The sequence below is a fragment of the Neolamprologus multifasciatus genome, chromosome 7 (genome assembly GCF_963576455.1).
Source record: "Neolamprologus multifasciatus chromosome 7, fNeoMul1.2, whole genome shotgun sequence".
Classification (NCBI taxonomy): Eukaryota; Metazoa; Chordata; class Actinopteri; order Cichliformes; family Cichlidae; genus Neolamprologus; species Neolamprologus multifasciatus.
Window position 1 is genome coordinate 66,619,818 of NC_140445.1, and position 20,813 is coordinate 66,640,630.

A 20,813-nucleotide genomic window follows, 5' to 3' on the forward strand; every position below is an offset into this window, starting at 1 on the left:
AGTCAGCAGCAGCAGCAGCAGCAGCAGCAGCAGCAGCAGCAGCAGCAGCAGCGTACTGCTGCCATGGATGTAAATGAGTTACAATCTAAAGAACATTCACACTGCCTCGTGTAATGAGCTTATTTTCTCCTACCAAGGTGAACATTAGGATTGTACAGCAGCGGTATGGAAATGGCTCGATCGTTAGCAGCGTCGTCCAGTCTTTCAGTCACACTCGTACTCTCTGTATTAAGAAGACATTTAGCTTTAGTTACTTTGCGCTGAAAGTTAATCAACATCTTTGCCTTTTCTTTTATGTGTCTCAGTAAAAGTGATTCTGCGCCATTACTTAAAACTGAACATTTGCTTAATAGAAGATATGGAGACATTCAGCTAAAAACTGTAAAACCCAAAGATGTGATTTTGTGAGGATAATAATTATGTTAGTGTTGAGGGGAGAGACGCTGATGATCTCGGGAGTGCGTCGTGAAAATGCAGAGAAACATAAATGAAAGCGAACGCAGGAAGCATTTACTTCACATTTCAAACTTTCATGTCAAGTCACATTATGAGGCTCCACATTCGCACTTCCACCTCTTGATCAAAGCCTTTGAGAAGTAAACACTCAAAGCTGAAGTGCAGCCGCGCGTGAGTTGCTTACATCATGAATATCTTTAGAAATGAAGGCGAAGGATGCGACTGTACAAAAACATCCTCTCTTACCCGTCCATCACAGACTCATGTTGTCAGTTTTATTTTATAGACGATGTTTGATGTTCATCGATTGTATAAGTAGCCTGACCAGCCCGTCCAATCAATACTGTTTCCAATAAGATGTCTCCTGTGGTTATAGACTCGTCCAGGCCTGTAATCCTGATTAAGCTGTGCACTATAAGAGTTTTTAATGAATGTGATCCATGCATTGTGTGTGTGTTTGTGCGTGTCACCCACTGTGATGTATGGGAGCCTTGCTGCTGCGCCTCTGACCAGATAATGAAACTCAGTTGTTTTGCAGCTATGCACCGTCTCCTGATCTACGACTTTACACGCGTGTAATAACTCGCAGACGACACGCCGCACACATGCATCTGTGTCTGACATTCAGTGTTGATGTATTGCTACTGCGAGCTGCATTCACGCACACGGACACACAAACACAGTTTACCTCTCACTCGTGCACATTCAGCGTGCTGCTTTTGTTTGTCAGAGGACACATTTGTGCTCTTGCACAGACAGATGTGCATGTGTGTGTCTTTTAATGTGGGTGTTTGCACACTGCTAGTGGCATTTAGAGGCAAATCAATGCCCTGCTGACTACCGCTGCTAATTGAAGGTTAGCAGATACCATCAGCGTGAGTCTCTCTCGCTCTCTCTGCCCTTCTCGCTTCCTGTTCTTGGTCGATTGAGACGTATTTTTGTCCACCTCAGGAGTTGCATTATCTAACAAACACTGATGCACTGATGCACTGGACCATATCAGCTGCATCCCTGCCACGCTGCTCTGTGCGCACATGTCCTCACACGTACTGTTCTCCATTAGAAACCTGAAAACTTTAATCCCTCTGTCATTGTCATCGTCTTCAAAGAAGCTGTGATCGGTTTTAGTGCATGTATTCCTCCACATTTTCTCATAGTGTGTGTGTCTGTGTGTGTGTGTGTGTGTGTGTGTGTGTGTGTGTGTGTGCGCGTTAGACAGCAGCCTGAGCAAATGCTGCAGTGATGTGGAGCCAGCTGCAGTCAGCAGTGAGGAGAGTGTCATGTCAGCCTGACACGGTGTGCTTTTATGTTTTCACCATGGCTGCACGAAGGCTCAAGGTGATATCATGCTGTTGCCATGGTAACAAAGACACCGGAGAGGAAGAGGAAAGAGGAGGCTGGGTCGGGGGTGGGGTGGGGGGGCGTTGGCAGATGACCAAAGTTCACCTGGAAAATATGAAAAACAGAGAAAGGTCAAAGGGCGCAGCGTGACTGAAATATGGACGAAGCAGAAAATGAAAGAAAAGCCGACCTGCACCGTCAGCTCGAACTAATCTCAGCTTCCTCCTCGGATTTGTCGCTCTGATATCTGACGGCGCGTCGTGGCCGCAGATTTCACACTAGTTACAAACGTATTTGGTCGAACTGGGGAGAAAATCTATGAATTGTGTTTGTTCTAAACTGACACAAAGGCTGGAGAAGAATCACGTATCAGTCATTTATTGATGGTTTAACTTTTTGTTTATTTGCCACAATCGATCAGCTTATACTGTTTTCTTTACGTAGCCGGCAGCAGCTGGCAGGTGGAAACGATTTAAAGTCGCACCGTTTGTCTCTGAACTGACAACCCAACGATTCATGTCGTCATATTAACTCCGCCCCTCCAGTACACACCTGTCTACCTTATTAACATTTGTCAGTTTGATATTAAAGCTGTGTTATTATCAATCACTCATTGTTACTGTAAGTGAATCAATAATTAAGCCTGAATAGTTTCTCACATATTTGTTCTTCACAGCGTGTCTTTAACTTCAGTCACCTAAATAAGATCATCCAGAATAACAGGATTATATTTTCCACAGTTTCATAACAGTAAATACAGACGGCCTTACAGTTCTCCTAATCCCCACCCCTCGCTCCCCCTCTAGCTCTTTTTATGTTGCAGTCTTGTGCTGTGTGTGTGTGTGTGTGTGTGTGTGTGATTGGCAGTGACATAACGTGGCCCTGATGTGTCAGGACTTTGAATGAAGGCTCGTTTGAATCTCTCCTCCATCCATGCGTTTGTGTTGCTTGTGCCACATTCTGCTCCTACCATCTAAACATCACAGCAGAGCTCGTGACTCACGACACCAGGCAGCATCTTTGCAATCTTCTGTTGCCCAATTTTGCTGAGTCTGTGCAAATCGCAGCTTCCGTTTCATTTTTCTGGTTGACAAAAGTGGTCTGGTGTGGTCTCTGCTGCGTTAAGGTTCATTCTGGGTTCCTCCTTTGGTGTTTTGAACAAGAACTGCTGCTCACTGGACATTTTCTCTTTTTCAGATTCTCTGTAAAGCTCAGAGATGGTTGTGTGGGGAAATCCCAGTAGATCAGCAGTTTCTGAAATACCATACCACATTCAGAGTCACTTACATCACTTCCTTACTTTGATGCTCATTTTGAACTGATGACTTCTATCTACAGCCTTTGCCATGAGACTGGCTTTATCGTTCTAAAAGCCTGGTCACAGAACTATTTGAAATGCAAACAAATTGCACTGCAGTGTGAGTGGATGCACTGGTGAAGCTTAGATTTCACCCACAAACAGCCCTGGATGAGAGCAGGAGGCTGCAAGATGCTGCAGGAGGCTGCAAGATGCTGCAGGAGGCTGCAGGAGGCTGCAAGATGCTGCAGGAGGCTGCAAGATGCTGCAGGAGGCTGCAGGAGGCTGCAAGATGCTGCAGGAGGCTGCAAGATGCTGCAGGATGCTGCAAGATGCTGCAAGACGCTGCAGGAGGCTGCAAGATGCTGCAAGATGCTGCAAGATGCTGCAAGATGCTGCAAGATGCTGCAGGAGGCTGCAAGATGCTGCAAGATGCTGCAGGAGGCTGCAAGATGCTGCAGGAGGCTGCAAGATGCTGCAGGATGCTGCAAGATGCTGCAAGACGCTGCAGGAGGCTGCAAGATGCTGCAGGAGGCTGCAGGAGGCTGCAGGAGGCTACAGGAGGCTGCAGGAGGCTGCAGGAGGCTGCAAGATGCTGCAAGACGCTGCAGGAGGCTGCAGGAGGCTGCAGGATGCTGCAAGATGCTGCAAGACGCTGCAGGAGGCTGCAAGATGCTGCAGGAGGCTGCAGGAGGCTACAGGAGGCTGCAGGAGGCTACAGGAGGCTGCAGGAGGCTGCAAGATGCTGCAGGAGGCTGCAAGATGCTGCAGGAGGCTGCAGGAGGCTACAGGAGGCTGCAGGAGGCTGCAGGAGGCTGCAGGAGGCTACAGGAGGCTGCAGGAGGCGATGCCGCTGGATTGCAGCAGTTCTTTAACCTCGTCTTTTACTCTAAAGGAGTAGTATGGTTTGTGGAGTTCATATCATTAATACTTAATGATAGAAAGGCAGATTAACAGAAGGGTGTAAATGGTAGAGTACAAAGAAAATTCAAAATGCGGGAATGTTTATGTATTTGCAATAGTAGATTTAATGAAATGTGCCTTTATGATAATCTAAGAAAACTGAACTGATATTTCTGATATTTCGGTCTTATGGAGGATGTAAACTCACATCCAGCACAGCTGAATGCTTTGGTTCAGGGACTGGAGGCTGTGAAGAGGCCGGCACAGTGGACGTGCTGGTGGATAAAGAAAGCAGGAGAGCAGGACCTAATGTCTCTGTGCTCTGATGTGTCCTTTGTGAGTTCAGAGCTATAGTGAGTCCTGTATGAGTGCTGTCATGCATTCAGTAATATGCCTCAGCATCCCCCCTCACTCTCTCCCTCTGTGAGTTTGTGTGTGTGTGTTGCTTGGGTGGTGGTGGTGGTGGTGGTGGTGCTCCATCCAGAGCTGCTTCTCCTCACCATTCTTCTGCTTTCTAACAGAACGAGAGAGAAAAGAGGCCCAGCCTGAATAGACCCGAGTGATGGGCTGAGTGGTGGGAGGGGGGAAGGGATGGGGTGCGTGTGCACGTGTGCGTGTGCGTGTGTGTGTGCGTGTGCACACGTGCTTGTGCGTGTGTGTAAAGCACCCAGTCAGCCAAGCAGCTAGTGCTGCTTTCTAGTCTTGTGCTGCAGAAAGTTCTGCCCACGGGGTGCTGACACACACACACACACACACACACACACACACACACACACACAGGCTGTCACAAGCTCATGTGGGACTACAACCCCCAACGACACACACACACACATATTCTTGCATTGTTGTGATCAACAATAGCCAATTTTGTCATAACTATTGAAAAGACGTATGAATATTTTTCGTTATTAAGGCTGAAAATCTGTCTCGTCAGTTTTTATACTGAACAAAGCGTTTCTTTCAAATTCAAAGCCAAAGTAAATCTGAGATACAGTTTCATGCAGACGTGTGGGCAGTAATAAAACACCCATAATGGCTTCCCCAGTGTCTGAACTCTACAGTTACGACTAACTCGTTAACTTCAGTTTCCTGCTCACATCTGTCCACTTACATCTGCTCAGCTGACGGATGTAATTAAGCTTAAGACTTCAAATAAAATTGAGATGAATATTATTTATATCGGACCAAATCTTCTCTTTATACTGTAAGAAGGAAAACTCCGACAATCAGACAAACACTTGGCGACAGTGGGAAGGAAAACCTCACTTTTAACAGGAAGTAGCCTCCAATCATATACATGTGGAGCTTCTTCTTCCCGCTGGCTGTTAGCTTGAATAGTCACGGGTCTCCAAACAGCTGTATTCACACAAGTCAAGACCAAACTTGATGTTGTGCTTGGCGTAAACGCAGCATCAGAATCAGTGTGTCAGCAAAAGCTCCACCGCAGCACTTTCACCGCTTTGTGACACGTTATTAGTAAAATGTGGCGATTGTGAAAAGTTAACTGTTACGTTGTTGCTGCTGATCGATCACTAACATTAAACAAACATGTTCAGATTTGGTGAAGACAACGAAGAAAAAGAAATATGAGAGATTTTGTGATCTGATATTACGTTTGTGAAGTTTATGTCAGCTAACTTTGTCCTGTAGCCTCTGCATGTGTAACTGCAGGAACTTTATTATCTTTTCTAATGTGCACGTTAATAATAGAATAACTTATGTCTGATCCAGCGACAACCTTAGAAACACTTCAGAATAAGTGAGATGCATTGTAACAGACGCGCCGGCGTATACGCCTTTGTTACGTGTGACAATGGCGGCCCCACCAACCACCACTGTACCCACTCGTTAAAGCCCCGCCTCCTGTTTTTAGTGTGAATGCAGGACAGGTTTTCTCCTTCTGGCCCGTCTCTGTCTTTTCTCTTTTTTACCATTCAGTTTTCTAGAAGCCCCTTCGCCTGTCTCTAGGATACCGGCCAGTTACCGTAGCAACCGGGCTAGCTCTGTGGAGCGCACAGCCACGCAGTCACGTGACCAGCTATCTTTCATGCGATTGGATGTGGTTGTTTGTCTATTGGTTGAAACTGTGGGTACCAACAGTTTCCCTCTTCACATGTTCGCACACTTCTCTGCCCCCTCTCCTCTTCCTCACTGCCTCAGCAAACACGGGGATTGTGTTGCAGCACTGCAGCCGCTGCAGCCGCTGCAGCCGCGTTTGATCATCCTGCTTTGATTGTCTGCATTTAAGGAGAACAACTGTGTTATTTCAGGAGAAACAAAGCATCTCTGCTCGCACCCTCAGCTCGCACAGTCTTGTGACTCTCTGGTGTCGATGATCTGCAGCTTCGCGCTGCTGTATTAATGGCAGGAGGTGGCCACAGATCTAAATTTTGCACAGTTGTTTCTTTGTCTAACGATTAGTTATAGTTATCAATGAATGCGGTGGCTATGTGAAAATAGCAAATGTTTCTCTCATTTAAGGTGGCGCTTTCATATTCCTCCCAACAAAATCTTTAAAAACTTGAATTAATCTACAAATCCAACACAATAAATTCAGTTTCTGACACATTTAAGAAGTTTGGTTGAATTTTCACCTATTAAATCTTTTTATTTCAGCTAACTTCTTTGATGTTCAGCTGAATAGCTGCGGTTGTAACTTTCTTGCAAGTAGTTTCTCCATCCAACTCTTCCCTTTCTAACTAGTTTCTAGCAGCTGAAACTGAGCGGTCTAGTAATCCCTTTCAAGAGCAGCTTCTGCCAACTGCCATCCCCAAGCTCTTCGGGCCTGCTGGGAGATTTAGCCCTCTGTAGTCTGTCATGGATTTTTCCTGAAGTCTCGTCCCAAGTGGATAATTCCTAGAAACTGTAAAACGAAGTTCCTCGGAGGCTATTTTAACCTCCTACCTGAACTAGCTGGAGCAAGTTGTTTTCGTGTGCAAACTGCAGCAGTTACTTCACAGTCAGGAACAAAAGTGTACAGTTATAATTCACCCGCTGTCATTGGATCAGCCTCCCCGAGGACGTTTCTGATCCTCGTTCGTCCTCGTTACACTCAGTTGTGACAGTGCAGTCAGTCTGTGGAGATGATGGAGCCAGCCAGAATAAAATTATCAAACAGCAGAGATGCCTGGTTAATGTCACCAAACAACACCCCGGGGAAACCTCGGCTTTGACTCGAGGTTCTGTCCAACACAAACGTCCTTGTTTGTGTTTAAAGCCACGAACATACGAAGCTTTAGAGAGAAGACTGGAAATAAACTCGAGCACAGAGCGCATCCATAAGCAGCAATATACAACATGTATAATTAATGTGTTGGAGCTAGCATCCAAGTATAGGAACTACTTGTTATCCTAAAGACTGCAGCTCTTCTTTGTTTGTCTTTGCTTCATAGGAGAGCCGCAGTTGGAAACTCAAGTGTAGCAGGTTTCATTCAAACTCCTTCAGTAACATTGTTTCAATCTGTTCTCAGTAACATTGTTTTCATGTTTCCAACTTGTGTGTGTGTGTGTGTGTGTGTGTGTGTGTGTGGTTTGCCTGCAGACTCTGAGGATGAGGTGTGTCTGTAAATAGGAAAGGGTGACAGCTCACTGCTGGATCTAAGAATAGAGGAAGTATGAGAAGAAAGAGACAGTGAGTGACAGAGAGGCCGATTGGATGAGAAACTGATTCTCCAAAGTCACAACAAGAAAGAAACTGGGAGAGTGAAGGCGAGCATGAGGAGTGATGGTTGAAGAGTGAAAGAGACGGTGCTGCTTGTAAAAGGCAGAAAATGATGTGAGCTTTTTTAACAGACAAATGATGCCCTGATAGGAAAATGTTTTAAGTAAATGTCACAAAACGTGCACAAAATCATCTAAAAGCAGAATATATAAAATTTACATGTGTGTTGGTTCGTATCCACCTGTCACAAACGTAGTCTACAAACTCATTTCCCACCTGTGGTTCTTTCTCATTCACACTGGCTGGTACGGGTTTTTACGCTCATGACCAGGATTTCTTCTTGATTGGACGATGGAACAGGGATCTCTCCATAAAGAGGTGCTTGAAAGGTCTTTGTTTGAATGAGAGGACAGCTGACGGCAGCGCGGTCCACAGAACTGGATCCTGTTTGTGGAAGTGGACGCGGTGGGGGCGGAGCTGGAGTTCATCCAACTGCAGGACAAGACACGCTCACTGGAGGGGCAGCTGAATGGTCCTGGGGACCTGCCAGTAGGGCTGTGTGAGACAGGAAGTGAACTTTCAAAATAAGAGCAAGGGGTTTGTCTTGTTGGCACTTCTCTCAGATAGATGAGAAACTACAGATGAAAAATGCTCAAATGCATGCTGCAGCCAGCCCAGCTAACGTGTGTGGGAAACACTGTGAATAATATTAATAATAATAATAATACATTTTATTTAAAAGCGCCTTTCAAAACACTCAAGGTCGCTGTACACAGTAGAATAAAACATAAAAGCAAGAAGTTTACAGAATCATAAAAGCATAAGACATAAATAAAATAGCAGAGTGGAGAGGTTATGTGGGATAAGCTATTTTGTACAAGTGGGTTTTGAGTTTGGACTTAAAGAGAGAGAAGGAAGAGATGTTTCTTAAATCAGGAGGTCGGGAGCAGCTGAAAGCCCGACTCCCCATGGTGGCAGGATGGGGGGAAGGACGGAGAGAGAAAGGGAAGAAGAAGATCTGAGACAACGAGATGGGGCGGTGATCTGAACCAGGTCAGAGAGATGATGAAATAAATGTGTACAAGAGTATTTTGAAATTGATGCGATATTTGAACAATGAAGCTGCTGCAGGACAGGAGTGGTGTGGTGGACAGAAGGGGTCCTGGTGATGATACGAGCAGCAGAGTTCTGGACGTGTTGGAGCTTGTGGATGGATTTTTGAGTAAGACCAGAAAGAAGTGAGTTACAATAATCAATCCGGGAAGTAACAAGGCTGTGGAGAATGGCAGCATGTGGGGAGAGAAAAGGACGGAGACGATTAATGTTGCACAAGTGAAAATATGCAGACCGAGTAACATTATTAATGTGTGAATTTAAAGATAAAGTACTGTGGAGGATGACACTCAAACTTTTCACAGAGGAAGAAACAAAGACCGGCGAGTTATTGATAGTAACAGAGAAACTGTTGGTTCTGGATAATGTTGATTTAGAGTCGACCAAGAGGAGCTCGGATTTGTTACTGTTGAGTTTGAGAAAATTAGAAGAGAACCATGAATTTAGTTCAGCTAAACAGAGGGTGAGGGAGGATGGGGGGAGAGCAGAGTCAGGTTTGGTAGACAGGTAAAGCTGGGTGTCATCGGCATAACAGTGAAACTGGATATTTTATTTACAAAAAATGTGTAGTGTAGTAGAAGAAGGTAGATAATGAAAAGAAGGGGCCCAGGACAGATCCCTGGGGCAGTGGTCAGAGGAAAGGGCTGAGAAGTGAAGGATTTGAATTGAATGAACTGAGTGCGATCAGACAGGTACGATTTAAACCAGGCTGGTGGAGTATGGGAAAGACCGATGGAGGCTCGCCTACCGAGAAGAATGGAGTGAGAAATAGTGTCGAAAGCAGCGCTCAGATCGAGGAGAATAAGGATGGAGAGTAAACCGGAGTCAGCTGCCATAAGAAGATCATTGGTTATTTTTATAAGTGCTGTTTCTGTGCTATGGGACTGGAACTGTTCATACAGATTATTATTAGTTAAATGTGAGTGGAGTTGTGTGGCAACTATCTTCTCAAGAAGTTTTGAAAGAACTGGTAGATTCAAAATAGGCCGAAAACTCTCAAAATTATTGGGATCTACACCAGTTTTTTTCAATATTGGGGTGATGGCAGCAATTTTGAGGGAAGCAGGAACAGTTCCAGTGGTAAGTGAAGAGCAGATGACGGCAGATATGAGGGGAAGCAGAGAGGGTAGACATGCTTTAACCAAACCTGTAGGAATGGGGTCTCGCTGACACGTAGAAGGTTTTGACTTACAGATGAGATCTGAAATATCAGTAACCGAGGGGAGCTGGAAAGCAGGAAAACAGTGTGATGGGAGATGAATTACACGGGAAGAGCTAAATGGAACCTGGGAAACCAGATCTTGGTGTATTTTGTGAATTTTCTCAATGAAAAATAACATTAAAGAATCACAAAAGGAGGACGAGTAAAGATGAGCAGGTAAAGAATCTGGTGACCTGAGAGAAGAGTTGAACAGTGGAAACAGTATCTTGGTTGAGTCATCATTTGAACAGATAATGGTGGAGCAGTAAGCAGATTTTGTTTGACTAATACACTCCTTATAATACATAATATGATTATTAAACATTTCCTTGTGGATATTCAGACCAGTTTTCTTATAAAGGCGTTCAAGTCGTCGTGCTTTTGCTTTCAGGAGCCCGAGTTCAGCTGTAAACCAGGGTGCTGACTGAGAGAATGATACAGATTTGGTTTGAGTGGGGCAACAGAGTTTAGACTATTGAGACTAGAGTTATAATAGGAAACGAAGTCTTATTGAGTAAGCAGGTTATGAAAATACAAATGACCAGAGAAAGCAAAAGAAATGGTACGAAGGTTCTTGGTTATAGAAAAGGTCATTTTGATATTGAAAGAAAGAAGCAAGTGGCCAGAAATTAGCAGTTCATCAGCTTTGCAGTTGAAAGGAGTCCAGAGCAACAAACTAGGTCCAAAGTATGGCCCTTAGTATGAGTAGGAACGTTTATGTGTTTAAAGCCAAAACTATCGAGGCAGGATGAGAAGTCTTTGGTGAGACGATGATCACTGTTATCCATATGAATATTAAAGTCTCCCAGGAGTTTTATATTAGGGGAAACAGTAGCTATGTGAGTCAGGAGATCAACAAAGTCACTTATGAAGACAGAATTAGACTTTGGGGGGGTAAATAACAGCTATGACTGTTGGAACAGGTCCTGAGAGTTGACAGACAGGATTCAAAGGAGCTGTAGACAGGTACAGACAACGGCGTGACTTTCCAGTTCTCGCGATAGATTACCGCGAGACCTCCACCACGGCCGGACTTACGAGGTTGGCAGGTGTAGACAAACCCCGGGGGGGGGTGGAGTCGTTGAGCGGCGAAAAGTCATTGGGCTGTTGCCACGTCTCGGTCAAACAGAAAAAGTCAAACTTCTGTCAGTCTGCCCCGGGGCAGCTGTGGCTGCATGTAGCTGCCTCCACCAGTGTGAATGTGAGAGTGGATGAACAGTGGAATTGTAAAGCGCTTTATAAATGCAATCCATCATTATTATTATTATTAAACTTACGATCTGTGAGTAGATCCCGAATTAGATGACCCTTGCTCGTAAGCGAGCGGATGTTAAGGAGGCCGAAGTTGACATCGGTGTTGTCAGCCTGTGAAGAGTAAATGTGGGGTATTTGTGTGTGCATGTGAAATGTAACCAAGTAAAAATATCTTGCTGGTCGGGATAACGTCTCGTTTCATTTCTGGAACTGCTGTGACTGTAACGCTGCATCATTTTACTTACTGGACTGTTTTTCTGAAGCTGCACTTTGTTTGAAAGACGGTCTAAAAAAGTCTGCAAGCTGCTCGACTGGCTGTGAAATGTACAACGAAGAAACCGATCCGACGAGGATGAGAGACATGCCTCTGAAATTAAAATCAGAGAGAGCGCGTCAACCCGAGCGGTGGAAACATGCTGCGTCTCAGTTTCCTGCTGTGATGAGATCCTGTTTGCAGGGTTAGTGCTGCAACGTTGTGATCAACGAAAAGTGGAAACATGTGACGATGTGCACGATGCTTTCACTCTGTGTCTACATGCATCTCAGGGTTGATTTCCCTGCACTCTGGCTGCTATCGACTAAGTGTATCTTAACGATCCACTCGTATAACAGCACATACTGTACGCTGCCTCCTCCCTCTCAGTGTGTGTGGTGCACTGGGTGTGGTTGCAGGAAGCCCCGTGAGGGTGGCGACGGAAGCTCCACTGGTGCAAACTGTGGACACACACACACACAGCTGTGTATATATATATATATATATATGAGTCAGTGTGTGTGTGTGGGGGCTGAACAACAATTAAATATTTCATTGCGTACATTATTGAGCGACTGCTGCAGCGAGTGGCGGGGTGAAAGAGGTGGTGTGTCTGTATTTGACATCTGTATCAGCGCCACGAGTGGAATTACTTTCCTAACAAGTGAAAGATCCCTGATTCAACACCAAGAGGAGACAAACCTGTCTGAGGGAGGGAGGAAGGAAAGGACGGGGCGATGCTGATGGAGGAGGGTTGCAACAGAGTGGATGGGAAGGGCAGGAGAGAGACAAGATTGCATTCCCTGGAAATGAGGATGGTCACCATGGCAACTGCAGCTGAGAGTCACATGATGCGGAGGAGTGAAAGAGAGAGAGATGGATAAGAGAGTGCAAAAAAAAAAAGCATGCAGAGGGCGGGGCTTTTAGCTCTGCTCTGACAAAGGAGGAGAGGGAGGATGGATGGACCGCAGGAGGCGTGAAGGAGAGAGAGGCAGAGGTACGAGTGTGGCCATGTGATTTATTTGTAGTCCGGATTACAATGACGTCACGTGTGTCTTGTCCAAGAAGAGGAACGATAAAGGTTACTCCGAGAGGAGAGACAAAGAAGGATGAGGAAGATGAAGAGGGAAGTCCAGTCCCCACAGGAGCAGATCATAATCGAAGAATTGTTCCGTCTGAAGTCAAACACAAGCAGCCGTGTACGAGTTCAATGACTCATTCTTTTATTCGTATATGAGAACTTATTGTTTTTTTTGTACGTTTCACCTTCGTAAGGTTTTGACTGAGAAATCATATTTTCACCATCGTCGTGGTGTGAACATGTGCACAGTTTGTAATTTAAACACAACGTTATTTTATTCACATCGGCCGCGTCTCCACAAGCAGCAAGCAGTGACTCTGTGCATGTTTGAAATAGTTTGTTTCATTTCTGTGTTCACTGGGTTCATGTTTTGGGTTCTTTCTTAAATGTGTTAGATTAAAGCAGAAGGCCGCTAATCTACACACTTCCATATTCGTCAAGTCATATCATCGTAGTATTGCTGAATTCAGTTCAGTTCAATTTTATTTATATAGCGCCAAATCACAACAACAGTCACCTCAGGGCGCTTTATATTGTACAGTAGATCGTAATAGACGCAGAGAAAACCCAACAATCATATGACCTCCTATGAGCAGCACTTTGGTGACAGTGGGAAGGAAAAACTCCCTTTTAACAGGAAGAAACCTCCAGCAGAACCAGGCTCAGGGAGGGGCGGGGCCATCTGCTGTGATTGGTTGGGAGAGAAGGAAGACAGGATAAAGACATGCTGTGGAAGAGAGACAGAGATTAATAACAGATATGATTCAATGCAGAGAGGTCTGTTAACACATAGTGAATGAAGAAGAGATGCATAGTAACAGATCTGTACATAGTGTGGTAAGAAAAGATACATCTACTTTAAGCTGACTTCTTAAGCAGAACACAAACAAGAAGGTCAGAAGTTCCCATGTTGCATTTACATGTAAAAATAAAAAGGTTATTCTGAGCTTTCTGCAGCAATATTACCTCTTTAGTTCAGGAGACTGAAAAACATTTAGTACAACAGCATCTGCTGGGCACATGTCATTGCTTGGCTATGACGATACTATAGGCAAGTTCGAAATAGGTGGTCATGCAAAGGTACGTGTAATCCCTCAGGACAGAATAATGCGACTTTTTAACTAACGACTGTGCATGAAGTCAAAAACCAAATCATGCAAAGCTGCATCTCTTATATGCAAAGTTAAACTGAATATTAGGTCACAAAGTGTTCGTGTGTTTGTTGGTGAGGCCAGTTTTAAAATTCACTTTGTGTGCATGTGAATGTTTTCAGTGGTTTTATTACCAACATGCTTTCATACTTTTGTCATTTATGTGGACAAAGTTTGAGTTGAGCATAAACACGGCGTCACAGGAAAATGAGAAAACAAACCCCGGTACACACACACACACACATGCACACACACAGACACGTGCACACAGACACGTGCACACGCACACGTGCACACACACACGTGCACACACACAGACACGTGCACACTCACACACATGCACACACACACTCATGCACACACACATGCACACACACACTCACGCACACACACGTGCACACACACGTGCACACACTCATGCACACACACACTCATACACACATGCACACACACACTCATGCACACACACACTCATGCACACACATTCATGCACACACACACTCATGCACACACAGACACACACACACACTCACACACACACTCATGCACACACACACGTGCACACACACACTCATGCACACACATTCATGCACACACACACTCATGCACACACAGACACACACACACACTCACACACACACATACAGAGAAACTGGGACCAGTTGCCTCCATTCTCACCGCGGCGCCCAGATGTACACACACTCCTCTCGCTCTCTGTCCATATCAGGCGTGATGTGGCGATGAGAGCAGCATCAGCTGGAGCAGAGAGCAGCTCTGTGCTGAAACACGTTCAGGTCAAATAAAATGCCGCTGATTGGTTCATAGCAGAGGACGACAGAGCTCCAGGTTAACGGTTTAAAGAGCTCGTTCAGCGTGTCACGCTGTCACGGCCGGCCGGAGAGCAGACTTGGGTTTAAACGTGGCTCACGGACATCGTTACTGCCAACGCTGTGTTTGGGTCAGAGGTCACGGAGAGATGAGTCATAGCTTGCTCCTGTCGTTTTTATTTTCTAAGGCAGATTTGTCATAAAATGTTCAGAGTCACACACACTGAAGACAACACAGTTAGATAATCATTGTAATAATGACATTCAGAATACATTAATGTAATTAACATTCTCATATCCTGTCAGTCGTGTTTAGGTTCTGTTTCTGAGAGAATCAGACATGAAGTTTATTTTTGCCACCCAGTCAGTTAAACTCAGCAGTCATATAAAGACTTGCTGAACTACAGCAGTCCAGTCTGAGCTGCACTGTTGTCATTTATCATCATCATTGATCCACTGCTACAGCAGCAATACTGATCACGACTCCAAACAGAGGCCATTTGTCCTCCATGTTGGCGTTTCTTTATTGACTCCAAACTTAAAATCCTTCTTCTCACTTAAAGGTCTTGAATAATCAGCCCATCTCATCTTAAAGCCCTCGTAGTACCACATCACCTCAGAACGAGCTCCTCCCTCTCAGACTGCGGCTTATTTGTGGCTCTTAGGGTATTTAAAAGTAGAATAGCAGGCGGAGCGTTCAGCTGTCAGGCCCCTCCCTCTTCTGTGGTCAAGGGAAAGGACAACTGGTGACGGGGTCACGGGGTCACAGGCTCAGTGATGCGTGCAGTAAGGGAGGCCCTGTGGTCTAATATCACACAGTAGCTACTGTAGGTCAGCACACGCAGAACTGAGCAGCTCCAGAGCAGTTAGACAGCCCGTGTTGACCTCTGACCTTTGCTGTAAGCAGATACAGTAAGCACATGAAGGTCAGCACTGGACAGCAGAGTAATGAAAGAATGTTTACATAATGATACAGGTCACGTGAGACAGATGATCGCATATTATTCATTATTATGTAAAGACATGTAAAGTTCATGCATGAAGCTGCTGGCGCACTGTGTTTGTGCTGATGTGCCACAGGAACGCAGCACAGTGGACGACCCACTGTGGCCGAGATGCTGTGGTCCCTAAAAGTGTCCACTTGGCAGCAAAAGCACTTTGAGTTGCTCATATATCACGAACGACTGTTACAACGCTGGCGTCCTGTTCAGTCGCCACGTGAATTATTTCAGTCTGTAAAGGTTCTGCATGGCTACGAGCTGAATTTGATACACGTGTGAGTGAAAACTCCTGAATTTAAAGATGATCCATATATTATATTTCAATTCAATTCAATTTTATTTATATAGCGCCAAATCACAACAAAAGTCGCCTCAAGGCGCTTCATAGATACAGAGAAAAACCCAACAATCATATGACCCCCTATGAGCAGCACTTTGGCGACAGTGGGAAGGAAAAACTCCCTTTTAACAGGAAGAAACCTCCAGCAGAACCAGGCTCAGGGAGGGGCGGGGCCATCTGCTGTGATTGGTTGGGGTGAGAGAAGGAAGACAGGATAAAGACATGCTGTGGAAGAGAGACAGAGATTAATAACAGATATGATTCAATACAGAGAGGTCTGTTAACACATAGTGAGTGAGAAAGGTGACTGGAAAGGAAAAACTCAATGCATCATGGGAATCCCCCGGCAGCCTACATCTATTGCAGCATAACTAAGGGAGGATTCAGGGTCACCTGGTCCAGCCCTAACTATATGCTTTAGCAAAAAGGAAAGTTTGAAGCCTAATCTTAAAAGTAGAGATAGTGTCTGTCTCCTGAATCCAAACTGGAAGCTGGTTCCACAGAAGAGGGGCCTGAAAACTGAAGGCTCTGCCTCCCATTCTACTTTTAAATACTCTAGGAACAACAAGTAGGCCTGCAGAGCGAGAGCGAAGTGCTGTGATAGGGTGATATGGTACTACAAGGTCATTAAGATAAGATGGGGCCTGATTATTTAAGACCTTGTATGTGAGGAGCAGGATTTTGAATTCTGGATTTAACAGGAAGCCAAAACAGGAGAAATCTGCTCTCTCTTTCTAGTCCCTGTCAGGACTCTTGCTGCAGCATTTTGGATTAGCTGAAGGCTTTTCAGTGAGTTTTTAGGACATCCTGATAATAATGAACTACAGTCGTCCAGCCTGGAAGTAATAAATGCATGAACTAGTTTTTCATATCATATCTTATTATCCTCAGATTCTTACATGTCGTGGAGTTTTGTGCAGGTTCATCGATATCTGGGTCTGTGGTGTAACGTGAACAAGCAGACTCGACGGCCACGTCCTGTTTAAAACTCGTCTTTTAAACAGGACGTGTGTGTGTGGTCAGCGGAGGAAGGAGAAGTGGTGGTTGATGGGTGGGGGAGGGGCTTTCTTCACAGTAATAAATGGCAAAGAGCAGAATAGGTGATGTTTGGTGTGAGTCTTGAAATGGACTGATGATAGGTTCATTATTGCACACTTCAGCCATGACATTATGACGCACACATGAACACAGATGGGCGGAGCAGATGTGTGTGGGTGGCACTGGGTGGGCGTACTGATGTAGTAGCAGGGGAGGATTTGGCTGTGGATGAAAGGCCAACAGTGAGTGCTGAACTGAGCTGATTGGCTATTGAATGCTGGGACATGGTAACAAGATTGAGATACAGGCTGTTGGGGGATCATGGAGATGATGATGGCAGCATTGATTGGCTATTCAGTGAGTAGGTGTGTGTGTGTGTGTGTGTGTGTGTGTGTGTGTGTGTGTGTGTGTGTACACATCCAACAGAGTTCAGAGAGTGTAAAGGTCACGGTGTCCTTCAGTCTGTAGAGTATGATTCATTCCTCGAGTGCATGTTGTGACTAAGCTGGTTTCTACGGCTCACCGTAATAACACGAGGAATCTGTGTTTGTTGTCTGGAAGAAGCTGAAAGATAAATATGTATGTAACACGGCAACATGTCGAACAGTTAATCTGAATTTTCTGGATACCTGAGAAAATTCAAATCAAGTCCAAAATACATTTTATTGATTATTAGATGTGTTTGGTCTCCGCCCACCACTGTGGTCACTGCCTACTGTGATGCAGAGCGTCTGAGCTTTGATGACAGCTACAGCTCTAACATTATGAATGAACTGCTGAGCATTTTAAGCTCATGTTTATGTAAAAACACTGAAGCTCACAGACGCAGGAACTTTATTTTCCATCCCTGCCTGGTGGCTTCTGGCTAAGAGGATAGAGTAGAAGCAAAGCATCGCTGCAAATACGCTACATCATCAAGGTTTAGGGTTAATAACATCACACGCACCTGAGTGTGTGTTTGTGTTTATGCACATCATATTTCCTCAAAGCAGATACAACAAACCAGTACAAATCTGCAGAGTAGAAACACGCTTGTCATGTGTAATAACACGGTGCAGAGACTGAGACTAGAGCAGGTCGTGTCCATGTCATGAAGGTGAGAAGAAGAGTTTATTAACCCTTTAAAGCCGGTCGGAGCGGGCACGCTCTGTTTTGCGTAACTATTTTTAAATCCCGGTAGCTCTACAACCACGTGAGCTAGCGCAATAATTTTTTTTGCATATGAAACCGGAGGAGTTGTACTTCCATCTTATGCCATCAGCTTGTCCTCGGTCACAGTTTCCTTCCACATATAACTTTGCAAAAACTGCATAAAAAGCACTTGCAGCAACAAAAACATAATATTCCAGAAACACGCTTTGCCGATCCGATCAGCTGTTCATAACACTTCCTACGTTGGAATAGACGTCAGTGCGAACTATCGCATGTCCGCCATGACCTGCCCGAAACCGGAAGTGACGTCATTTTTGCGGAAATGTAGTTTTTTACCATCAGGGCCTCATGAGCCTATACTGGTGTTTTTAAAAGTTATCTTTGACTTTATGACTTTCTGTGTGGTTTCTGGGATGCTTAGGACTCATATTGCACTGCTGGAAATAGTTTATTTTGATGCAGATGCTGCTTTTTTGCAAATTTGCATTATAATATTTATTTTCGTTTTTCCTGCAGTATATAAAAATTGGTGTATTTCAAAAATAAAACTATGAAGACACTCAAAATAAATTTCCTGTGGTGGGAAACTATTTTGTGCAACTTTTTTGTATTTACAGTTTTGAGGGATAAGCCTCTTAAATTTCTTTAAGAGGCTTATCCCTCGATTTTCAATTTTTTTGTAGTTTATTGCACTTTTTTGCAATTTATGTAATTACTATGCACTTAATGCAGACATATTATTAAAATCTGGGCTGTAATGGTTGTATTGATGTATATCAACTTGAAATGCTCCCAAAAATGGCTCCACAGCATGTAAACATATAATATAAGCTCTGGCGGACTTGGTTCTATGGTAGGTCTTAAAGGGTTAAAGAAAAGCTTTAAGGAGAGAAGAGCTGCCACACAGTGAAACTGAAGTGAGGCTGCTGTTACCTACTGTACACAAACAGCTGCCAGAGCATTCACACAGTTCAATGAGTGACTTTTGCAGCCTGATAAATCTGACTGATTTACAAAGTTGTAGTTGGACCCAACATGTGACCACCCGTCTGAAACTGGTCAGCACATTCACTCGGTTGTTTTGTGAGGCTGTTAAAATAGTATTAAACACATCTCCTGTTTTACTTTCTGACTAAACAGTGAAAACCCAGCAGATCCATCATTACACAGTCTGCCTCAGCTGGTAGGCTCTCTGACCACAAACACACCTTTCAAATTCAGCCACCGTGGGCCGAGGTCGTCTCACGTTTAGTCAGCACGGCGGTTTGATGGACAGCTCTCATAAAAGTCCACATGAACCTTATATTAATGGTTAAAGACGTTGTAGATCTAAAAGTGTACGTCCAGGTCAGTGTGATCTTAAGATTTGTTTATTTTTAAAGAGTCAGTGAGAGATTACAGAGACAGAAAACAGAAAAAGAAGAGAGAGTAAGAAAGGAAATCAGTCAGATCAGAAGAATGTAGGATTCAAGTAGGAGGAGGAAATGTCCCTTCCTTCGTCTGTATCTGTTTAATTTGGAAAGTGTTAACTTCACTCTGAAACGTGAACTCGTCCAGTAAAGTGCGTCTGTTTGTGACCGTCAGTGGAATATCCATGAGTTTGATTCATGTCTGCACTCAGATGATCGTGTCTCATGTTTCCAGGTGTTGTGATCTGTTGGTCACATCTGTCTGAGTCTGGAGAAGAACGGCTTTAAAAACTGGTGACGTAATGTTCCAGCGATCGAACGATGCTTGTAGATGAAGCGATAACTCGGATACTCAGCTCATATTTTATTTTTCCTTGTTGAACGTTTGATTTTCCTCACTGTGGGGACAGAGACGTGTAAATATCACAGAATATACGTTTGTATCTAAAGCTGACGCAGAGATCACTGAGCCACGGCGATTTTGATTAACTCAGCTCTGTTTTTGATGAATATGTTGCCACTTTTACTGTTGCATCACCAGCTCAAGAACAATGAGCCTTTTAGAGCTTTCTAGAAACCATGACGTCATGCTGTAGGTATGGCGAGTGAGGATTTCAACAAAATACCAAATGATCTGCAAAATGTAACAAAGTGCAGCAAAGGAAACGTGACGTAACAGATCAGAGCTCAGTTTCTCTGAAGTCTGCGCACATCAAATATTTCAATTTCATTCATTTGCATTTCATCTTTAACCTTCATCATCATTCAGCAAACATGAATTTATCGCCCAATCAGGTTTTTGTTTAGGACAGAAATGTGTGTGTGTGTGTGTGTGTGCGTTCATTACAGCAGTCACTCTGGTACAGTTACACGGTGCACACTGGCTTGCTTTGCTGATAAAGGAGTCCAAAGGTCAGGGCCTGGGCGTCCTTGCACAACGATCATGTAAGTGCAGAGAAAAGAAATCAATAATGAAAGCGCGAAGGCCGGGAGGGGGCTGGGATCAAACGCTGTGGATCTCCGAGCTGCTTTACTCTGAAGCTGAAGTAAAGTTTGGGTATAACCCAAAGCTAGGAGCTGACATTTGTAATCACATGCCCCAAACAGCGACTCCTCTTCAGCTGTATCAGTTACCAGGATGTCCAGGAGGCAGCCAGTGCAGATCAGCTGGCTCTGCCCCTGAAGGAAGCAGATCACAGCTGCACGACAACAACCGCCTCTTTGGGCCTCCGCAGCTAAAAACAAACAGGCGAAAAAAGCTCCGTCCCTCCCAGCTGCTCTGAAATGTTGAAAGAGGTCTTTTTTGTTCGTATTTGCTGTTATTAGCCAATAAAG

General features: G+C 44.5%; 2 protein-coding genes across 4 annotated transcripts in view; both read left to right on the top strand.

Moving 5' to 3' along the window:
* LOC146515969 (uncharacterized) overlaps nt 1–18,359 on the top strand; it is a 65,260-nt gene extending 46,901 nt beyond the window's left edge. For both annotated transcript variants that reach the window (XM_085169108.1, XM_085169107.1), the window contains one exon: nt 34–18,359. In XM_085169108.1, the coding sequence (XP_085025234.1) occupies nt 3,266–4,048 (783 nt within the window). In that variant the 5' untranslated portion in view covers nt 34–3,265 and the 3' untranslated portion in view covers nt 4,049–18,359. The remainder of the gene's footprint in view (nt 1–33) is intronic.
* Nucleotides 1–20,813, top strand: part of LOC146515968 (guanine nucleotide-binding protein G(o) subunit alpha) — a 105,373-nt gene that overhangs the window by 48,329 nt on the left and 36,231 nt on the right. The gene's annotated exons all lie outside the window — the stretch shown is intronic.